Source organism: Pelobates fuscus, chromosome 2 (assembly GCF_036172605.1).
Source record: "Pelobates fuscus isolate aPelFus1 chromosome 2, aPelFus1.pri, whole genome shotgun sequence".
In the NCBI taxonomy this organism is placed as follows: Eukaryota; Metazoa; Chordata; class Amphibia; order Anura; family Pelobatidae; genus Pelobates; species Pelobates fuscus.
The window spans coordinates 234,212,594-234,233,165 of NC_086318.1; the positions used below are offsets into that span (position 1 = coordinate 234,212,594).

The following is a 20,572-nucleotide window of genomic DNA, read 5'->3' on the forward strand; positions in this document are numbered from 1 at the left end:
GTACTATTATGCCCTGCGGCATTTAGAGCCGCTTTTAAAAGGACGTAATAGTACGCCCTCCGGTCATAAGGGGTTAAGTGTCACAAAGATTAAATATTTTGTTTTTCAGTTTAACTCATGGATGGCATTGTGTCTCAGGGCTCTTTTGATCACTGAAAACAATCTCGGTCACCTGTGATAATTAGATTGCCAGGTGAGCCCAATTTAAGGAAAAACTACTAAAGGAGGGTGTTCCACATTATTAAGCAGAGCACCATTTTCATGCAATATGGAGAAGAAAAAGGATCTCTCTGCTGCCGAAAAGAGTGAAATAGTTCAATGCCTTGGACAAGGTATGAAAACAGATATTTCACGAAAACTTAAAGGGACACTCCAGGCACCCAGACCACTTCTGCTCATTGGAGTGGTCTGGGTGCCAACTCCCACTACTCTTAACCCTGCAAGTGTAATTATTGCAGTTTTTCATAAACTGCAATAACTACCTTGCAGGGTTAACTCCACCTCTAGTGGCTGTCTACTAGACAGCCACTAGAGGTCACTTCCTGGTCCATAGCACAGGAAACCTGTGCTAGAGAGTCGCTGGACGTCCTCACGCTGTGTGAGGACCTCCAGCGTCGCTCAAAACCCCATAGGAAAGCATTGAAATGATTTTTCAATGCTTTCCTATGGGGAGACTTAATGCGCATGCGCGGCATTGCCGCGCCTGTGCATTAGGTCTCCTCGGCCGGTGTGCGGGATCAGTCTCACCCACCGGCCGACGCAATGGACAGGAGGAGCGTCGCGGAGGAGGAGGAGACAGCGGCGAGGGACATCGCCGCTGCCTCAGGTAAGTGACTGAAGGGGTTTTCACCCCTTCAGTAACCGGGGATTGGGGGGTGGGAGGGAGAGGGACCCTCCAGTGCCAGGAAAACGGATCGTTTTCCTGGCACTGGAGTTTCCCTTTAAGCGTGATCATCGAACTATTAAGAGATTTGTGGCTGATTCAGAGCACAGATGGGTTTGTGCAGATAAAGGCACATTGAGGAAGATTTCTGCCAGATCCATGCATCGGATCAAGAGAGCAGCTGCTAAAATACCATTACATAGCAGCAAACAGATATTTGAAGCTGCTGGTGCCTCTGGAGTCCCACGGACATCAAGGTGTAGAGTCCTCCAGAGTCTTGCAACTGTGCATAAACCTTCTATTCAGCCACCACTAACCAATGCTCACAAGCAAAAATGGCTGCATTGGGCAGAAAAATACATGAGGACTCATTTTCAAACAGTCCTGTTCACTGATGAGTGCCGTGCAACCCTGGATGGTCCAGATGGATGGAGTAGTGGATGGTTAGTGGACGGCCACCCTGTTCCAACATGTTTTGGGCCGGAATCATGGGAAGAGAGCTGGTCGGCCCCTTTAGGGTCCCTGAAGGTGTAAAGATGACCTCTCCAAAGTAGGTGGAGTTTATGACTGACCACTTTCTTCCCTGGTACAGAAGGAAGAACTATGCTTTCCGTAATAAAATCATTATCATCAACCCAGTCCTCAAGGACCCCCTACCAGTCCAGGATTTAGGGATTACCTGGGTGTGTCTAAGGTGTTTTTTCCCCCCCTTTTTCTAAACACCTTAGACACACCCAGGTAAACCCTAAATCCTGGACTGGTAAGGGGTCCTTGAGGACTGGGTTGAGAATCACTGCTCTAGCGTTATAACAAGCTGTACAATCGGGGTAGTAGATTAGATGTGCACAATTGTATAACATGCTAGCTGGGTACATACTAACAGACTAGGAGCGGGTTTAACCCATGGAATGCCTCCTTTTTGTGTTTCAAGTGTAGGCATAGGCAGGCAACTAAAAGACACTCAAACATAAAATGAATTATACACAGGTTCAACTATGAAAAGTAAGTAAAAAATGTGTATCATAAACCGCATAGGGAGGTAAGGCCCCTGGGTCGGGTATAGTAATAAACAATAATAGTAACAAAAAAAATATATACAACCTGACCACAGGCGAATGGCAGAGTATTATCTATAAAATAAGAATAAAAAATAACATAGTGTATACTGTGTATTAAAATTTGGTGAATAATATGAGGATGGACTACCACTCACATTTACCAGAGCCGTACCAGGCTCTGTATAGCAGGCTCAAAGGTGCCAATACTGGCTAGCGAAGCTCCAAGGCAAAAATATGCAGGATTCCGTGGTAAAAAAGAATTTATTTTATAAATAAAAATATCAATATAAAATAACAGACTCCCGGTTATAAGGGGTAGACAATGCCGGGCGCATTTAAACAAACCACGAGGACCCGAAAATCAGCACTGGAAGAAGGCCACCGAGCCGAAACGCGTCTGCTGAACCTTGTATCATTTGATTGTATTTTATTTGTTCTCTATACTTACTCCGACGGTTTACTTTGTTTGGGGTAAGTGGATACCTTGATTTTATAACATTTGTTGTTTGGGTTCCACCCCCTTATAACCGGGAGTCTGTTATTTTATATTGATATTTTTATTTATAAAATAAATTCTTTTTTACCACGGAATCCTGCATATTTTTGCCTTGGAGCTTCGCTAGCCAGTATTGGCACCTTTGAGCCTGCTATACAGAGCCTGGTACGGCTCTGGTAAATGTGAGTGGTAGTCCATCCTCATATTATTCACCAAATTTTAATACACAGTATACACTATGTTATTTTTTATTCTTATTTTATAGATAATACTCTGCCATTCGCCTGTGGTCAGGTTGTATATATTTTTTTTGTTACTATTATTGTTTATTACTATACCCGACCCAGGGGCCTTACCTCCCTATGCGGTTTATGATACACATTTTTTACTTACTTTTCATTCTGATTTAGTGTCTGGGAAACACTGCTGTATCATACCCTGTTCTTTAACTATCTCTGTTAAATACTTGGAAGCGCCTACTCATTATCTTGTATTCTGTATTACAGGTTCAACTATATTATCTGTCTGGGTACAGACGGGCTGAAATGTAGCAGCATGTCCTGGGGGGAGGAGGAGGGGACACAGGTACCGTGCTTGGGGACATATGGCACGGTCAGCCAATGCCTCAGCCTGGTATAGCCGTAAAGTCCCTGAGAGCTACTGGGTTCACCTGAGTGCGTTCCTGTGGAAGTTCTGGGCGTAGATTATGCTCAACATCCCGCTTGCCTCGGACTCGTTGGGGGCCTGCATCAATGTGCCCCGGACCTGAGGTCTATGAAATGAGTCCAAGTCCTTCTTTTCTGAGAGGTGGCTGGATCTCTGGTTGAACGTTTGTCTCTTGCGGGGTCTATGCTTCTGCCTCTGTGGGGGGTGCTTTTGGTGGGGGACACTTGTCAGCTCTCTGTCTGGGTGGGCTGGGCATGTGCAGCTCAAATGTTTGGTGGGTGGTTGTGCCCGACGGGGCTTCTCGCACCCTATCTCCTGTTCAACTCCGTTTGGTCTTCTGTCCCCCAGCTGCTGTTTTTGCTCGTACCTCCAACCGCCGCCAGAAACGGGCAAATATCTCGTGTAGGTGCTGTAGCATGCGGTCTATTTTAGCACACCCATCCTGCTCGGTCGCTTTTGGGTGGTAGTGTTGTTTTTCAGGCCTTTGCGATATCAGCCGCCTGCTATCCTCAAGGTGAGTGAGGCTGCTATGTGTGGACCAGGATGACCCCCACCAGTCCTTGGGAGGAGGCAGTGATTCACCGTGTTCCCAGTCACGACTTATGGGACCGGAGAGTGGCCATCTCTCTGTGGCTCAGTCTCGTGTAGGCCACAAGCCTCGGTGTGTCAGGTTGGCTGTGCTGGAGTTTAAAAGAGGCACCATTTGATGCATCTGCCTCTCCCGGTTATGGGTATTGTGGTCTGCGGTCTGTGAGTGTTGATGGCCTCGTGTAGTACCCCATTTGTTTCCCCCAGAAGTGGAGGGGATTGTATTTGTAGCCGATAGAGATAGATATATCTAAGTTGAAAATGCAGGCTGCACTCACGGCCATTTGAATTCAATAGTATTTATTTCATCAAACAAGCAGATAAATCGATGTTTCGGTCCTCGCAGGGACCTTCCTCAGGATCAAGTGACATATCAATCAACTATAAACACTATATGCGTTGTTATAGTTGAATTATATATGGTTTTATTATTTGGGAAATCTAAACCTTTATTTTTCTGACAAGATAGCATTTTTTGGCTTAACCTGCGTGGTTTTCCTTTCCAAATAACATTTGTAAAGCTTGATTGTACCATGGCAAGCCATGAATCTGATATCTGAAAAGGTAACATTTGGAACATATAAGACCATCTTGGGAGGATGTAGAAATTTATTAAAGTAATGCGGCCCCACCATGACAATTCCTTTTTTTTTTTCATTCTTTAATTAGAGGATTTGTTCATCTTAGTAATTCCATAGACTTCAATTTTTTTTTTTTTTTTTAAATTTATACTCCTAAATAGGAGGAATTTTGTTTTACACAACAGAACTTATGTTGTCTCTTGACCTCTCTTGAATTCTTGGTCTTTATTTAAAGACAACATTTTAGATTAGTCTTAGTTTATTTTATAATAAATATAATAAGCTCAATCAGACTGGGATCTGGGGAATTTGGAATTTGAAATCTTTGTCATGTTCCTCAAACCAATCCTGAACTATTTTTGCAGTGCGGCAAGGCACATTATCCTGCTGAAAGAGGACACTGCCAGTAGTATACATGTTCTGCATGGCCGTCACTACCACAGGTAGTTTGCCTTAGGGTACACTGACTTGGATTAACCAGGATTCGTTAGACCAGTAGAAGGAGAGAGCACAGCACGGCACTCCCCTCTTGCCTGTAAGTCAATCATTGAGTCGCGGACCATGGTAGAGGAGTATATGTAACCTCAAACAGCTTCCTGTCAGACCGGGTAGAGGTTACAGGTAGAGCTCCTCTACCCTTGTCCACACAACATGGTGAGCAGGGCAGGTAGGAGAGGGGATAAGATATATGAATGGAGGGGCTGGGAGGAGGAATTGAGACACATAAGGGGGATGGGAGAAATGAGACACATGGCGGCTGGGAGGAGGAAATGAGACACATGGAAGGCTGGGGAAAATGAGAAATGAATGAAAGGGCTTGGAGGAGGAAATGAGACATGGAATAGAGGGGCTGGGGGGGATTAGATACACGAAGGGGCTGGGACACACACACACAAAGACAGAGTGGCTGGGGGGAAAACACACAAAAGGGTCTCTAGAGAGAAAGATGGGCGAGGGGCTAAGGAAGGAGCAAAAGACACAGACATGGGAAGTAAAAGAGGCAGGCAGATGCCTTGGGGAGAGAGTCACCAAGATGGGCTGGGGAAGAGGAGAAAGAAAAACACACAGATGGGGAGAGAGAGGGAGACACACACACACACACACAGAGGGGCTGGCGAGGACAAAAAGAGACACAGAGGGGCTAGGGAAGGGGCAAAAGAGACAGACATGGGCTGGGGTTGAGACAACCAGAGGGACTGTGGAAAGAAAGAGACAAGGTGCAATGAGAAAGAGACACACATAGGGCTGGGTAGATAAAGAGACATGAAGGGGATATGGGGAATTGGAGAAAAATACAGAAAGGGTCTGTAAAGAGGCACACATGGCGGATGGGAAAGGGGAGAAAGAGACACAGAAAGGCTGGGGAAGTGGAGAAAGACACATAAGGGTGCTGGAGGAGAGACACACAAAGAGGAAAAAAATGGAAGGATAAGATATACATTCAGAAGAGAAGATAAGATAAGAAAAACAAAAGGGCATAATAAATTCAAGAGTTGGATTATAGGACACACAGGTAAAGGAGCATTGTTTGGGAGAGGAGAGGGGAGGGGGGCAGACGGACAGCAAAATTCATCTTCGCCTGTGTAGCCAAAATCCTTGCACAGGCCCTCGTGGTATGTAACAATCTCAAGGTAGGTAATATGTGTCAAAGTTATATCCATATGCATGCCAGGACTCAAGGTTTCCCAGGATTATAACGCTGCATCCATAGGCCTGCCTTTTTCCTATAGTGCATCTTACTGCCATCTCTCTCCCCAACCATCCACCTGATATAAGAATCATGAGACCAGGCAACCTCTCCTTCCATTGCTCCAGTTCTGACTCTCAAATCCCCATTATAGGTACTCTCAGCGGTGGAAGGGCATCATCATGGGCACTCTGTCTAGTCTGTGACTACGCAGCCCCATATGTTTTTGACATCTCTCTATCACAGCATTGTGTTTTTCAGCAATTTGACCTACAGTAGCTCTTTTGTGTGATCGGACCAGATGGGCTAGCCTTTGCTCGCCACATGCATCAATGACAATTGGGCACCCATGACCCTAGCGCTAGCTTACCGGTTGTCTTTCTTTGCACCACTTTTGGTAGGTACTAACCACTGCATATCGGGAATACCATACAAGACTTGCCATTTTGGAGATGTTCTGACCCAATTGTCTAGCCAAGGGCTTGACAAATTTGCTTTGAATCTAGGTGCCAGGTTTTCTTTCAACAACAAGAACACAATTCTCTCACGCACAGACACTTACTGACAGAGGCGCACACACAGTTATTTTTTTTCATTATTTGATACACTCCGATACATAGAAATTCATAGACACACACAAATATACAAAGATTTACACACATGACAGATATATACACACATCACTTGCTTTCTAATAATTCCCACTCCTTGACACGTGCTATTGTAACAATATAATCAATGTTATTCAAATCACCTATCACTGGTTTTCATGTTGTTGCTGATCAGCGCGTTCACGCCACTGATGTAATCAACAATGTAGTGGTTGCACCAAGAACCATAGGCAAAACCCTGAACGACTTGCATAGGAATAAGAAAAGTGTTTGGCTGGGTGGTTAACCAACCAAACTCCCCCTACAATTAACCTGGTTCATTCCATATTTTTCACTTGGAATGGATAGATCATGACTGAGTTCTTAATTGGAGAAAGTTTGTTTCAACAATTTCATTACTCTAGTTATTTTTAAATGTAGATGTATCTTGTTTTCCAAGTGAATAATAGAGCTGTGATCTCCATCCTCTGCTCCCTCACGCGCAGCTTAGTGATGCATCACAAAGCGGCGAGCGAGGGAGCAAAGAGATCACAGCTCTCTCGCCGCCTGGCTCCTCTCTCAGCCCGCAGCCCATAGGGCCCCATGGAAAGCCAATCTACTTCAGCTCTCCCAAAGGAAGGGTGGTCTTAATTTTTTTTGTGAGTGTGTGTGTCTGTCATATGTGTCACTCATGACATGTGTGTGTGTGTGTGTGTGTCTGTCAGTGAGTGTATATGTTTAGGTGACCAGCCCCCAAATGATCACATGGGAATGTTGTTTCCTCCCCCTACCCTGCCATGCCAGTTGGCCCCACCGCTATGGCTGAGATCATCAAGCTTTATTATCTCAGCTAATCTAATGCTCTTCCATAGGAAAGTATTGGAAGGCTATTGCGCATGTGCTACAACCACAGGGTCAGTCAGCATATCCTCGTAGAGATACACTGAATCAAAGCATCTCGATGGGGAATGTAGAGCATGGAGACGCTAAATGTAGGTGCTGCACACTGGGCAGCACTGAGATATGAAGCACTTAAGTGGCCATCTGAGTGACTGCCACTAGAGGTGTCACTAGGCAGCAATATAAACACTGCTTTTTTTCCTAAGAGGCAGTGTTTACATTTAAAAGCGTGCAAGAACAGACTATAGACACCAGAACCCCCGAAAATAAGACCCCCCCAAAAATGCACTAGGGCGTATTTTCGGGGGATGTCTAATTTCAGGGAAAAGCAGTAGCAAGCATGTGCTAGAAAGCAAGTCTACGTATTGGGTAATTCCCCTGAACATAGACCAGTTCACTAGGTCATGAAATCATGCAAATCTATGTTGGGGGAAACTTTCCCGAACATAGATTAGTTTACTCGCGAATGGAATCCTGCGACTCTATGTTCGGGGAAACTTCCATGAATATAGATTAGATTACAAGTGTATAGAATCCCACAAATCTATATTTGGGGAAAATTAGATTAGCGAACTAGCAACTAGGGCTTATTTTCGGGGCAGGGCTTATATTACGAGCATCCCACAAAATAATGTCTTATTTACAGAGAAACAGGGTATATCATCATATATTGTGGTTACTAGTATAGAATATTCTTTATATAGCTCCACTGCCTTTAACAGGGATTGATATCTATGTGGGCAGCTGAAGTTAAGTAATGCAGGGAATCACTAAACATAATAGGCATCAGCATCAGATACAAGGCTGTGCCAGAACAAATATGCATTTGATGAAAAAAAAAAAAAAACAACAACAAAAAAGATACAATTATAAAAATAAATATGCCCGCACTCAGTGCCGACTGCACTTTCCCATAGGGAAAGCATTGGATTGGCTAAAATCGGCATGGGGGCTGGGCTAAATGCCATCTTGGCCAATCAGGACCTCCTCATAGAGATGCATTGAATCAATGCATCTCTGAGGAAAATTCTGCATCTCCACTTGGAGGTGTCTCTAGGGACAATGTTAACAATGCCTTTTCTCTGAAAAGGCAGTGCTTAAATGAAAAAGCCTAAAGGGAGCTATTATACTCACCAGAACAACTATATTAAGCTGTAGTTGGTCTGGTGACTATAGTGTCCCTTTAATGTAATATTTCTGCTCTAAGGAGTTAATGGAAAGTTAAGAGGCAGCTCAACCTAAAATCAGTGTATTCATCTTTCAATGAAGGATCACATTTAGGAGTGGCTAGCTCTGCTAGCACAGATGTAATGGTAACATATCCAACTCCTCCCTCGCCTTTGGGTGATACAAGGACTGTGACACGTCACTGATGTGTCCCTAAACGGAAGACTGGAACCAACAGCAGGACCACACCCACATCCTGAATGCTACCTACTCCCATTACTTGAACCTGAAATATTGCTAACAGATTCCACCTTCTACTTCTTCTAAACACCAAACGCTGGGAGATTACCTTAAAGCATAGAGCTCATCTAGACAAACAATACATTTAATGATTAACCACCTGGATCACATGGTAGGACATCCCGTATATAGATTTCACTTACAACTTTACCACTCAAAGCAATGCCTGGAAAGTGGCATATCTTACCTGGAAGGCATATGAAGCAGCAGGTGAATATGACATTAATGACAGGGACACTACAGACACCTTAAAGGAACACTATAGTGTCAGAAATACACAAATGTATTCCTCACACTAAAGAGCTGGAATACATGGTAACCTCTCTAAGAAGATAATTTTTTTTAAAGGGAAACTATAGTGCCAGAAAAACAAAGTTGTTTTCCCTGGCAGTATAGCTCACTATAGTGCCCCCCTATGCACCTTGGTGCATAAGGGGCAAAAAAACCTTTTGTCACTTACCTGATTCCAGCACTGATGTCCCTTGGCACTGGCTCAGGCTCTGCCTCTGCTCCTCTCCCACTGTCAGCTGGCTGGGAGACCTAATGCGCATGCGCAGCAATTGCCGCACTCGCATTGGGACTTCCCCATAGGAAAGCATTATACAATGCTTTCTTATGGGGTTTGGGGTAATGCTGGATGTCCTCATGCAGACCAAATGTCGCCTAACGACCCGAAAGTCCATCTAGTGGCTGTCTGGTAGGCAGCCACTAGAGATGAAGTTAACCCACAACAGTAATTATTATAGTTTCTTAACAACTGCGATAATTACATTTGCAGGGTTAAGGGACATGGGAATGTGCACCCAGACCACTTCAATGAGCTGAAGTGGTCTGGGTGCCTATAGAGTCCCTTTAATTTATCTTTTTCCACTGCCATGGCTGGCTCCGACTCCACGGCTGAGATCATCAACCATGATTATTTCAGCCAATCCAATGCTTTCCAATAGGAAAGCATTGGGATGCTATTGTGCATGTGCATAAAATGCATGTGCATAATGCATCTCTATGGGGAATATTCAGCTGAACGTAGTTATGCACACAGTGCAGCACAGGACTAGGAATCACCTCTAGTGGCAGTCTGAGTGACTGTCACTAGAGTTGTTATTAGGCAGCAATGTAATCACTGCCTGTTCTCTAAAAAGGCAGTGTTTACATTAAAAAGCCTGTAGGGACAAGCTATAGACACCAGAGCCACTACGTGAAGCAGTAGTGATTCTGGTAACTAGTTTTTTTTTTTTAACCCGTTAACACCGTTACGGCGTTCTATGCCGTCCCGCATTTAGTGCGCATTAAAGCCGTTGCGGCGGCATAGAACGCCATAGCGGCTTTGAGCCCTGGAGCGCCCGGGATACTTACCTACCTGGCGCTCCGCTTCGGGAGGACTGCCTCACAGCCCAGGCAGCCCTCCCACGGCAAAAGAAGCCCCCGGGGGCCATGTGATCGCTCTCAAAGAGCAATCACGTGCCCCCCTATAGCTGGCTGTGGATCTGCCAGCAGGGAGACTGTCTAAAATGTCAGACAGTCCACCTGCTGGTGGGATCTGTAAAAAAAACAATATTAGACATGTTATAAAATAAAAATAAGTGTGTGTGTGTATATATATATACACAAACTATATATATTTAACGTCATACATAGTGTATTTTGTTACACACATATATATATATATATATATATATATATATATACACACGTATAATTACAATAATAAATAAAATACAAATAATAAAAATATTGAAACAAAATTTAATATAAATTATATATTCATATATAATTCATTCTAACTGTATTTTGTTATTAATATATATATATATATATATATATATATATATATATATATATATATATATATATATATATATATGTAACAAAATACACTTAGAATGACATTCTATATATATATCTATATAAAATACAAATAACCGCAAATACATATATATAGATATATAGATAAATACATATAATTACATAAAAGATTACATTAGTATACACGTAGAATTTAAATACCTATAAATGCATATATATTAAAATTCTACATGTATATTTAAGTAATCTTTTAACATAATTATGTGATTTGATTAATTAAAATTTGATTGACATGCCTGACAACACAGGTAGAAAGTGACGAGAATTTAATTCGCAAGCACTATATTTGACCCTGTAACTCTCCAAGACACCATAAAACCTGTACATAGGGGGTACTGTTTTACTTGGGAGACTTCGCTGAACTCAAATATTAGTGTTTCAAACTGGTAAATTGTATTACAATGATGATATTTTAAGTAAGTGACTTTTTTGTATTTTTTACAAACGAACAGCACTTTTTTTTTTTTAATTCTTTATTTTTTTTGTGCAAGTAGGTACATAATGTTGTCAACCGCCACAACAGCGTCAATATAGATACGTACAGATTTAACATTGGCATGAGTGTTTGCACATTTTGTAGATTTAACATTAACAAGCGTATTAAATACAGGCTTTACACAACTGACAAGTTACTGCTTTGTACTTTAGGATGTTTTTGTTGCAAGAGACGAAAAGCACTTTTATGGTCTATATTATTGTTGTAATATGTTTTACTGTTTTAAAACACTAATATTTGTGTTTAGTGAAGTCTCCCGAGAATAACAGTACCCCCCCATGTACAGGTTTTATGGTGTTTTGGAAAGTTAGAGAGTCACATATAAGGCTTGCATTTCATTTTTTTGACATTGAAATTTGCCAGATTGGTTATGTTGCCTGCCTTTGAAAGCGTATGGTAGCCCAGGAATGAGAATTACCCCCATGATGGCATACCATTTGCAAAAGTAGACAACCCAAGGTATTTCAAGTGGGGTATGTCCAGTCTTTCTTAGTAGCCACTTAGTCACAAACACTGGCCAAATATTCGTTTTTTGCTTTTTTCACACAAAAACAAATATGAACGCTAACTTTGGCCAGTGTTTGTGACTAAGTGGCTACTAAAAAGACTAAACATACCCCACTTTCAATACCTTGGGTTGTCTACTTTTTCAAATGGTATGCCATTATGGGGGTAATTCTCATTCCTGGGCTACCACACCGTCTCAAAGGTAACATTACTAATCTGGCAAATTTCAATTTGAAAATGGAATGTTCTATATTTGATCCTGTAACTTTCCAAAACACCATAAAACCTGTTACTGGGGGGTACTGTTGTACTTGTGAGACATCGCTGATTACAAATATGTGCATTTTTATGCAGTAAATCCTAACAGTATTATGACATTCAAAGCTAAAATGTCAGATGGAAATACAAATTAAAAAAATATCTTATTTTCTCACATTTTGTTTAAATTTTATTCATAATAAATTATGTTCCATATATGAATAGTTAATGATAAATTAAAGCCATGCTTCTCCTGAACAAAATGATATATAATAAGTGTGGGTGCACTTAATGTGACAGTGGTGAATTACGGTTGAACAGACTTGTAGCGCAAATTCCAGTTTTTGTTTAAACATTTTGTTTTGCTCAGAACGTGCACTATTGACTCCGTCCTGAAGGGGTTAAAACTTTGTTGGTTAAAAAATAAAAAAAAATAAAACTTTTTTAGCGGTCTCCTAGATTCCAAGCAAATTTGTTAAGCCCAGGCTTTCATGGCTATCAAATTTAAGTCCATATTCAGTTCACGACACACTAGTGAATTTAATTCAGTTATTCCAAATACAATAATAGCAAAGCATTAAACTTTTTAAAATGTCATATCTAGCAATTTTCATTGTGGTTGCTTCACCACAGTGCAAACTGAAGTCGTCATACTGCTCAGCTGAAACACTGAGCATATTGTAGGACAACACCTTGACAGACAAATGTTACTTATAGTTATCTAGTAAACCCTGTCAAACTAACTTCTGTGTTGATCTTTCTGTATCTATCGCTGGTTGGGTAGTAAATGGTCAATAGATAGTAATTCAGACCAAAGACAACTCTAGCCAATCAGTTCAACCATTCAATCACTTTTGTTTCTGCTGGTGATCCAAAAGATGGTATAAAAATGGCAGTCACATTGCTCCTTGGATAATATTCTGCCTGTGAGTCTATAGTTGTCACTCTGGTTTAATACCATTAATATTTTCACCTGGGTGTGCACTGTTATAGAGTTACATCTCCAAAAAAAACTAGAACATAGTCCAAACACCTCAACTGACTGGGAACGTAAAACATACAAATCATGCACATTACATACATATCTCTCAAGGGTGTGTCTAAATTAAGGTGTCATAAATGTATTGGTAGTAGAAGTGCTTAATCTATTCTGGGTCTGTGACAGAAAAAAAAAAAAAACAGAGCCTTTGTACCTGTACTATTACTTTATGCTATAACTCCCCAATCTGCTGCTTAGGCACCGCAAGCACTGCAGTGGTTATGGTGGTGCCAGGAGTCTCCTGTTGCCATCCCATGGTAAGTAACCATTTTATTTAGATAGAATGTATTGGCTGAGAGCATCAGTTGGCACTCTCAGCCAAGCAATTATGTCCAAATGAAATCAATTATTGAGAAGTATGAACTCTGGGGACAATGGCAATAGCAGAAGAACGTTTGACTACTTACTATGACATGCGGGACTCAGGCACCATAACAACATAACTGTGCTGTAGTGATTATTCTACTCAAGCTAGCTTTTTCAAAGAGTTCGGAATCTGTCCAGGAAAGCAGATGTTTATTTACTTATGATAAAATTATTTGCACATGTATTTGTAAATAGTTCCATGCATGCACAGCAAAGGCCTCACAGCTTGATATTTTTGAATTTGTCCCAGAATGGCAACCTTTGTGACCATGTAGAGTCACTTGGCATAAATAATTTTGTGAGAGAACCCAACACATTTTATCAGATACCGCAAGCACAGATTACAAGCAATAATGCAGTAACATGGGAAGTCACACTTATGACCCCTCCCCCCCCTTTAAATATTGTTTATATATTTCTGCATAACAACATCTCCCTCAAGCATTCAACATGAATTCAATATAGCACAGGACCTACAATGCTAAAAGAAAATAACTATACTCTTGTAAGTTTCTTTTGAACATATTCTCTCTGCCAGAAATGTATAAATACAAAGAGGAACACTTTCATCTGCCTTCAAAGGGAAAGAATATACACCCAAAATAATTTAAGCATTTTACACTTATGTTTAGTCACAGTGTCGCCTGACAACCCTATTTCAACGTGCATTCATTTGAAGGGAATAGCGATTAAAATCAAAAAGGTTTCTAAGAAAGCCATCTTTTTTCCAGTTGGTGATGAGCAGCCTTTCCCCTCCTTTATAAAAGGTTACAAATACATAGCATTCATTTTATTCCTCAGTGGGACTACTCCATGCTTCAATGTGCTTCAATAGTATAGCCAATAGCAGATAAAATTTCACTCCTGCTTCCTGTTGGCTATACAGATTTTAAACACACAATGAAGGTTATTCGCAGAAGAGTTTATTCACTAAACAGATCACATTGTATCAAGTTTAATTCCAAAGTGCAATATTTAGGCTAAATAGATCATCTGTGACTATAGCAGAGTTGAACGATTCTTCCGTACGAGATATTTTTGCCTACATTTTGCAATTTGTTTTTCAATTTAAAACAATGTGTTTATTGAAAACCCCTCAAATTACAATTGTCATGAATTAAAGGAGCACTATACGGTCAGGAACACAAACATGTATTCCTGAACCGATAGGGTTAAAACCACCATCTAGCCACCCTGGGCCCCTCATGCCTCCCTAAAAATAGTAAAATATTACTTTCATTCAAGTCTGAAGCTTTAACTCTGCATGCTGTGTGCCTCAGAAAAACAAGCTGTCTGTTGACATCATGAGAAGTGGTAGCCTGATCCAATCACAATGCTTCCCCATAGGATTGGCTGAGACTGACAAAGAGGCAGATCAGGGGCAGAGCCAGCACAATTAAACAGATAAACGGAATCAATCAATATCTATGAGGAAAGTTCAATGTCTGCATGCAGAGGGAGGAGACACTGAATGTTTGGAGGCATTTTAGGCAGCCATGACCCAGGAAGGATCAACAGCCATCTGAGGAGTGGCCAGTGAAGTTATCACTAGGCAGTAATGTAAACACTGCATTTTATCTGAAAAGCCTGAAGGTAATGATTCTACTCACCAGAACAAATCCAATAAGCTGTACTTGTTCTGGTGAATAGTGTCCCTTTAATGAGAATTTCAAATATTAAGCCACAAAAAAATAATACTAAATAAATAAATAAAAAAGGTGCACCTGAATTGCCCTCGGGGCACCACTGAATCATAGTTACACTTTTCAACAATATCTGTATAAATAGAATATACATATAGATAGTAGCTTCCATTAAAAACACTACTTAAAGGATCACTATAGTGTCAGGAAAACAAAGCGGTCTTCCTGAAACTATAGTGCCCTGAGGGTGCCCCCACCCTCAGGGTCCCCCTCCCGTGGCGCTGAAGGGGTTAAAACCCCTTCAGCAGCTTACCTTATTCCAGCACCAGGCTTCCTCGGCCCTGGTGACCTCTCCTCTCCGTCCGACGTCAGTGGAGCCGAATGCTCATGCGCGGCATGTGCCACACGCACATTCAAAGTGTCCATAGGAAAGCATTTCTCAATGCTGTCCTATGGACGCTCTGTGCGATGGATGCGAAATTCGCATCCAGCGTTGCAGATGTGCCTCTAGTGGCTGTCCAGAAGACAGCCACTAGAGGCTGGATTAACCCCAAATGTAAACATAACAGTTTCTCTAAAACTGCTATGTTTGCATCTGAAGGGTTTAAACATGAGGGACCTGGCACCCAGACCACTTCATTGAGCTGAAGTGGTCTGGGTGACTATAGTGTCCCTTTAATGGTGGATTGCTGGACTATGATGCAAAACATTTCTGCATTTCATTAGATGTGTTGTTTCTAAAGTGTACTTCCATAAAACCATATTTAACTTATATCAACCAACCCTCCACTCCAATATATTTTCATTCAAAACAATGTAGATTATTGTTGGGATATTCTAAGTACTATTACCACTATAGCCCACTGACTCCCTAATGTCCACACTCGACTATGTGTTGGTATGCCAACGGCAAAGTATGCACTTGTATTTTAACACAAAAATCACAGGTGTCTGACAGAGACAAGTTAATGTCAAACTATTTGTACACATTTTGACAGCTTGCCTTGGGTTAGTGAGCTTTAATGGTTATGGTGCTTAGAGTATTAATTTAATAATAACAATTAACAGACGTGTGCAAAGATGTGTGCAAAGATGTGTTTTGGCTGGTTTGTCCGAATCAAATTCCTTTTAATCCACGCCAAACTAATTGATCCATCTTGGATTTACCTGTAGTCTTTTTCAACCAATAAGATAACGCAGGTATATCCAGGGAGAATTTTTTTTTTTTAGCTCTGGATTAAAAGGAATTTGATGCGAATTAACCAACCAAAACAAAAAGTCTATTAATCAGTATTACAGCACATTGGTGTGTGGAACTGGAGGCCAACATTACGACAGGTGCATGTAATAAACTAAAGAATTTTGCTGACAGGTGAGGTGGAAGCTGCCTGGTTTACAGGTAAGGTGGGGGAGGCCAGCTGTTTGCTTTCAGGTGAAGTGGGGAGAGCGATCTGCTCACAGGTGGGGTGCGGTGAGGCCAGTGGCTTGCTCTCAGGTGAGGAGGAGGTTGCTAGCTGCCTGCAGACAGGTGAGGTGGGGGAGGCTAGCTGCCTGCAGACAGGTGAGGTGGGGGAGGCTAGCTGCCTGCAGACAGGTGAGGTGAGGGAGGCTAGCTGCCTGCAGACAGGTGAGGTGAGGGAGGCTAGCTGCCTGCAGACAGGTGAGGTGAGGGAGGCTAGCTGCCTGCAGACAGGTGAGGTGAGGGAGGCTAGCTGCCTGCAGACAGGTGAGGTGAGGGAGGCTAGCTGCCTGCAGACAGGTGAGGTGGGGGAGGCTAGCTGCCTGCAGACAGGTGAGGTGGGGGAGGCTAGCTGCCTGCAGACAGGTGAGGTGGGGGAGGCTAGCTGCCTGCAGACAGGTGAGGTGAGGGAGGCTAGCTGCCTGCAGACAGGTGAGGTGAGGGAGGCTAGCTGCCTGCAGACAGGTGAGGTGAGGGAGGCTAGCTGCCTGCAGACAGGTGAGGTGAGGGAGGCTAGCTGCCTGCAGACAGGTGAGGTGAGGGAGGCTAGCTGCCTGCAGACAGGTGAGGTGGCAGACTGCCAGCTGGTCAGAGGGGGGCCGCGCTCACCCCTTTAATCCCCTGTTTCCCGGTGTGCAGGTTCCCCTCTGTGTCCCCCAGGTGTTATTAAGCCGTTCTTACCTGTGCGTTGAACGTTCATGGATTCTCCTCCTTCGTGTGTTTCCCGGTGCCCGGCTACCATTTGCTGTGTGTCCGCCATAGCTGCGGTGACGTCATCCAGGAGTAGCAGGAACAGCGGCGTCGGCCCCTCCCCGGGTCTCCCCAGTCACTGCCTAGCCGGACAGGTGAGCTCCGACTCGAGCAGGGAATGCGTGTAACGTGCTGCCACCTGCTGGTGAGCGAAAGGTAGTGTTCTCCAATAGCAAATTCTGCTAGGAAGGAATGATGTTGAAATGGATTTACATTACACTGTGCAGTGAATCTAAAGAGAAATGGAAAACAGTAGAGGGGGGTTAAGGTGGTCAGCGTCAGGATCAGTGCTGCAGTTTCTCCAATATCTACCGAGAGGATGATAATTTTTTTGTAAATTCCACATTTTTGTAAATGTTCTACATTTCTTGGGTGTCAGACATGACTGTTCCATTCTTAAACAGAATTCTTTCAGCACACATTGTCATTGCATGGGGCCATGAGATCCTAGGCACCATAAAAGCCAGGTGTATAATGCATAGTGTCCTGACTTCTGCGGCTGTGATTGGCTAATATTATGAGAGTTATTTCTGTTTGCCAAGCACATGAAGCTGTAGGTACATGGTGTGGAACATGGCATATTATCTCTTTATACCATCGGCTGAGAACATGGGGTTACATAGGTAGAGTCCAGCAATTCAGGGGACAGAGTCAAATTCCAGGGGGAGAATCTAGCACAACAACAATGAAAGCAAAGACACTTAAAGTAATATATATTGTGCAAAAGAGCTATAGCTAAACAGCATAAGGTAGGTTTAAGAGAGAATCAAGAGGATCAAGCTGATGGCTGCTTTTTGAGACAGTATGGTTGCATGATCGCCTTGATTTTGTGAGACACAAATTGTTCAAATTTGATTAATTAACAGAACTGATGTTTCTAGCCTAAATGTCGCCAGTGTTATCTTGTTAAATAACTTGTGGGACAATTTGGGCAAATTATTATGAATTATTTAAAAAAAAAAAAAAAAAAAACACTGACAGCTATTCCCTTACCTCCCTCCAAAAAGAAACCGCCACTGGTCATGACCAATACATGTGAAGGTATGTTCCTAACTGGCCACATAACCACCAGCAAGTATCAGAGCTTATCCTACCCATATGACATAGTTAAACAGGAGTGGTGTGACATCTGAATAAGATTTTGTACATTTGGGTTTGGGCTATCACACATACGGATACCCTACTGTCTGCTTTCCATGTGCCCTCCCAGGAGTCCCACTCCCAGATCATGCTCCTACAGGGCCGTATATAGTTATGGCGCCCAAGTTGTAGCGTTAACAGAAGAGTCATTCCAAAGATGTAAATACCACTTTGAATAGCAGGCTCCTCCAGATTTAAAACATTTCTGGGACGTATGTCTGAAGAAAAATATTTATTACGAAGGACCAAGTTGAGGAGCGAAGGACTGGTGGAGCATGCCACATCACTACATATGTGAGAGAAAAATTAATCCAAATAGTGGAAATACAATTATTTTATTTTTCTCAAAAGCTTTATTGAAGCAGCAATAGTCATGTGTATTTGCACAACATAAAAAAATATTACACAGGGTATACATTCAAATTCAATGCAATGACTTATGTTGTAACACATATTCAATAATAAACAAGGAATAAATAAAAAACAAGTGTAGTTTTCCCATTTCTTTTTTTTTTTTTACCTTTGTATTTGCGTAGATACTGCCCATGTAGGTTAAAGGTAAGGATAACGGGAGGGGTTGAAGTAATAAAAAGAAGAAACATGCGACAAGAGAGAAGAAAATTTGAGGTGTCATGAATGAATGGGCGAGAGGACAATAAAAAAGTAGGGGAAGGCAGTCAGTGGAAGTCGAGCTCAGCGCAGTCATGTTGAAGGTGGTGTGTGTAATGAAGGGGACCGGAGAGGTGCAAGGCGTGGTGCACTTCCACCAAGAGGGTGATGGACCAGTTACAGTTACGGGGACTATTACAGGATTGACTGATGGAAAACATGGCTTCCATATACACGCTTATGGCGATAACACCAATGGCTGTATTAGTGCTGGCCCACACTTCAACCCAGGAAATAAAACTCATGGGGCCCCTGAAGATACAGTGAGGCACGTTGGTGATCTTGGCAATATAACTTCTGCGAATGGTGAAGCAAAATTTGAGTTTACGGCGACCACGACATTATTGGGCGTACTGTTGTGGTCCATGAGAAGGAAGATGACCTGCGCAAAGGTGGGAATGATGAGAGCCTGGTGACTGGCAACGCCGGTGGCCGCTTGGCATGTGGTGTAATCGGACGTGCTCAGTAACATGGCTGTATGTGAAAGCTCTTGGTTTCGTGGCCTGACATACATAGTTCAGATTAACTGCAGTAAATGTTAAAATTCTATATATTTCCTGTTCAATTTACTATCCATCTGTAAGACTGCTGGAAAAGCATTGTGTGACCAACCACTATACAGAAACGAATAACTTTATATAAAAAGTTTATACAACTTTTCTGTCTTGTGATGTCATTCAATAAAAGTTCACCTTGGTCACCTGCTATGTGCGGTGCAACATGAAAAAAAAAAAAAAAATAGGGGAAAGGAGGCAAACCACTGGCTCGTGTGCATCCATGGAGAATATGGACAACTATTACTTAGCTAACTGCTCATGACTGGTTCACCCTTGAGGACAACCATTGCGTCCAGTAAAACCACACACTCACAGCATTGCGTCTCTGCAAAGTGCCTCTGGCTGCGGCAATAAGTATCTCTATAGATCGTATGTTCTCCACTCTGGCAATCAATTCTCTGATTGTGGCCATAGAACTGCCTCCAGAGTCCCAGCATATCAGGACCTTGCTGCCACACTCACCTACCTCGCTCTACCATGCCGTGTCTCTCTCTCTGTATTAGAGCGCGACCCCTTAGGCAGCGCGGTCCGTTCAATCACCCATGCCGCCTGCTTACGTCCATGTGAACAGCACTTCTGTTCGCACAATCGCCGCTTACCCGATGCAGAAAGAAGAACTCCATGCATATGAGTGCCACCTCTGTTCATGCGAACGCTACTCACCTATACTGCAGACAGAACTCAGTTCGTACGGATGCCGGCTCACGAACATAGCAAGAACAGAAGTCTGTTCATGAGAACACCGCTGCTTTCACGTGCGACCACACAGAAAGTAGATCTTCAGGAGAATCAAAGGGTGACACAGAGCCTTTTAAAGGTAAAGGAGGTGGAGACCAGGGTGGAACCTCAATTAACAAGACCACCCACTTCCCCTTTTTAAGTCGCACACAGCCTTCACTCTTCGTT

At 42.6% G+C, this 20,572-nt stretch overlaps 1 protein-coding gene and 1 pseudogene across 1 annotated transcript in view; one reads left to right on the forward strand and one right to left on the reverse strand.

Moving 5' to 3' along the window:
• The window catches only part of MAP7 (microtubule associated protein 7), a 171,650-nt gene extending 154,289 nt beyond the window's left edge, over window positions 1-17,361 (reverse strand). Inside the window, exon 1 of the mRNA XM_063443272.1 lies at window positions 17,232-17,361. Within this exon, the coding sequence (XP_063299342.1) occupies window positions 17,232-17,310 (79 nt within the window). The 5' untranslated portion in view covers window positions 17,311-17,361. The remainder of the gene's footprint in view (window positions 1-17,231) is intronic.
• A 1,758-nt stretch (window positions 17,362-19,119) lies between these two features.
• On the forward strand, window positions 19,120-19,812 carry LOC134585734 (superoxide dismutase [Cu-Zn]-like; annotated as a pseudogene).
• The last annotated feature ends 760 nt before the right edge of the window (window positions 19,813-20,572 follow it).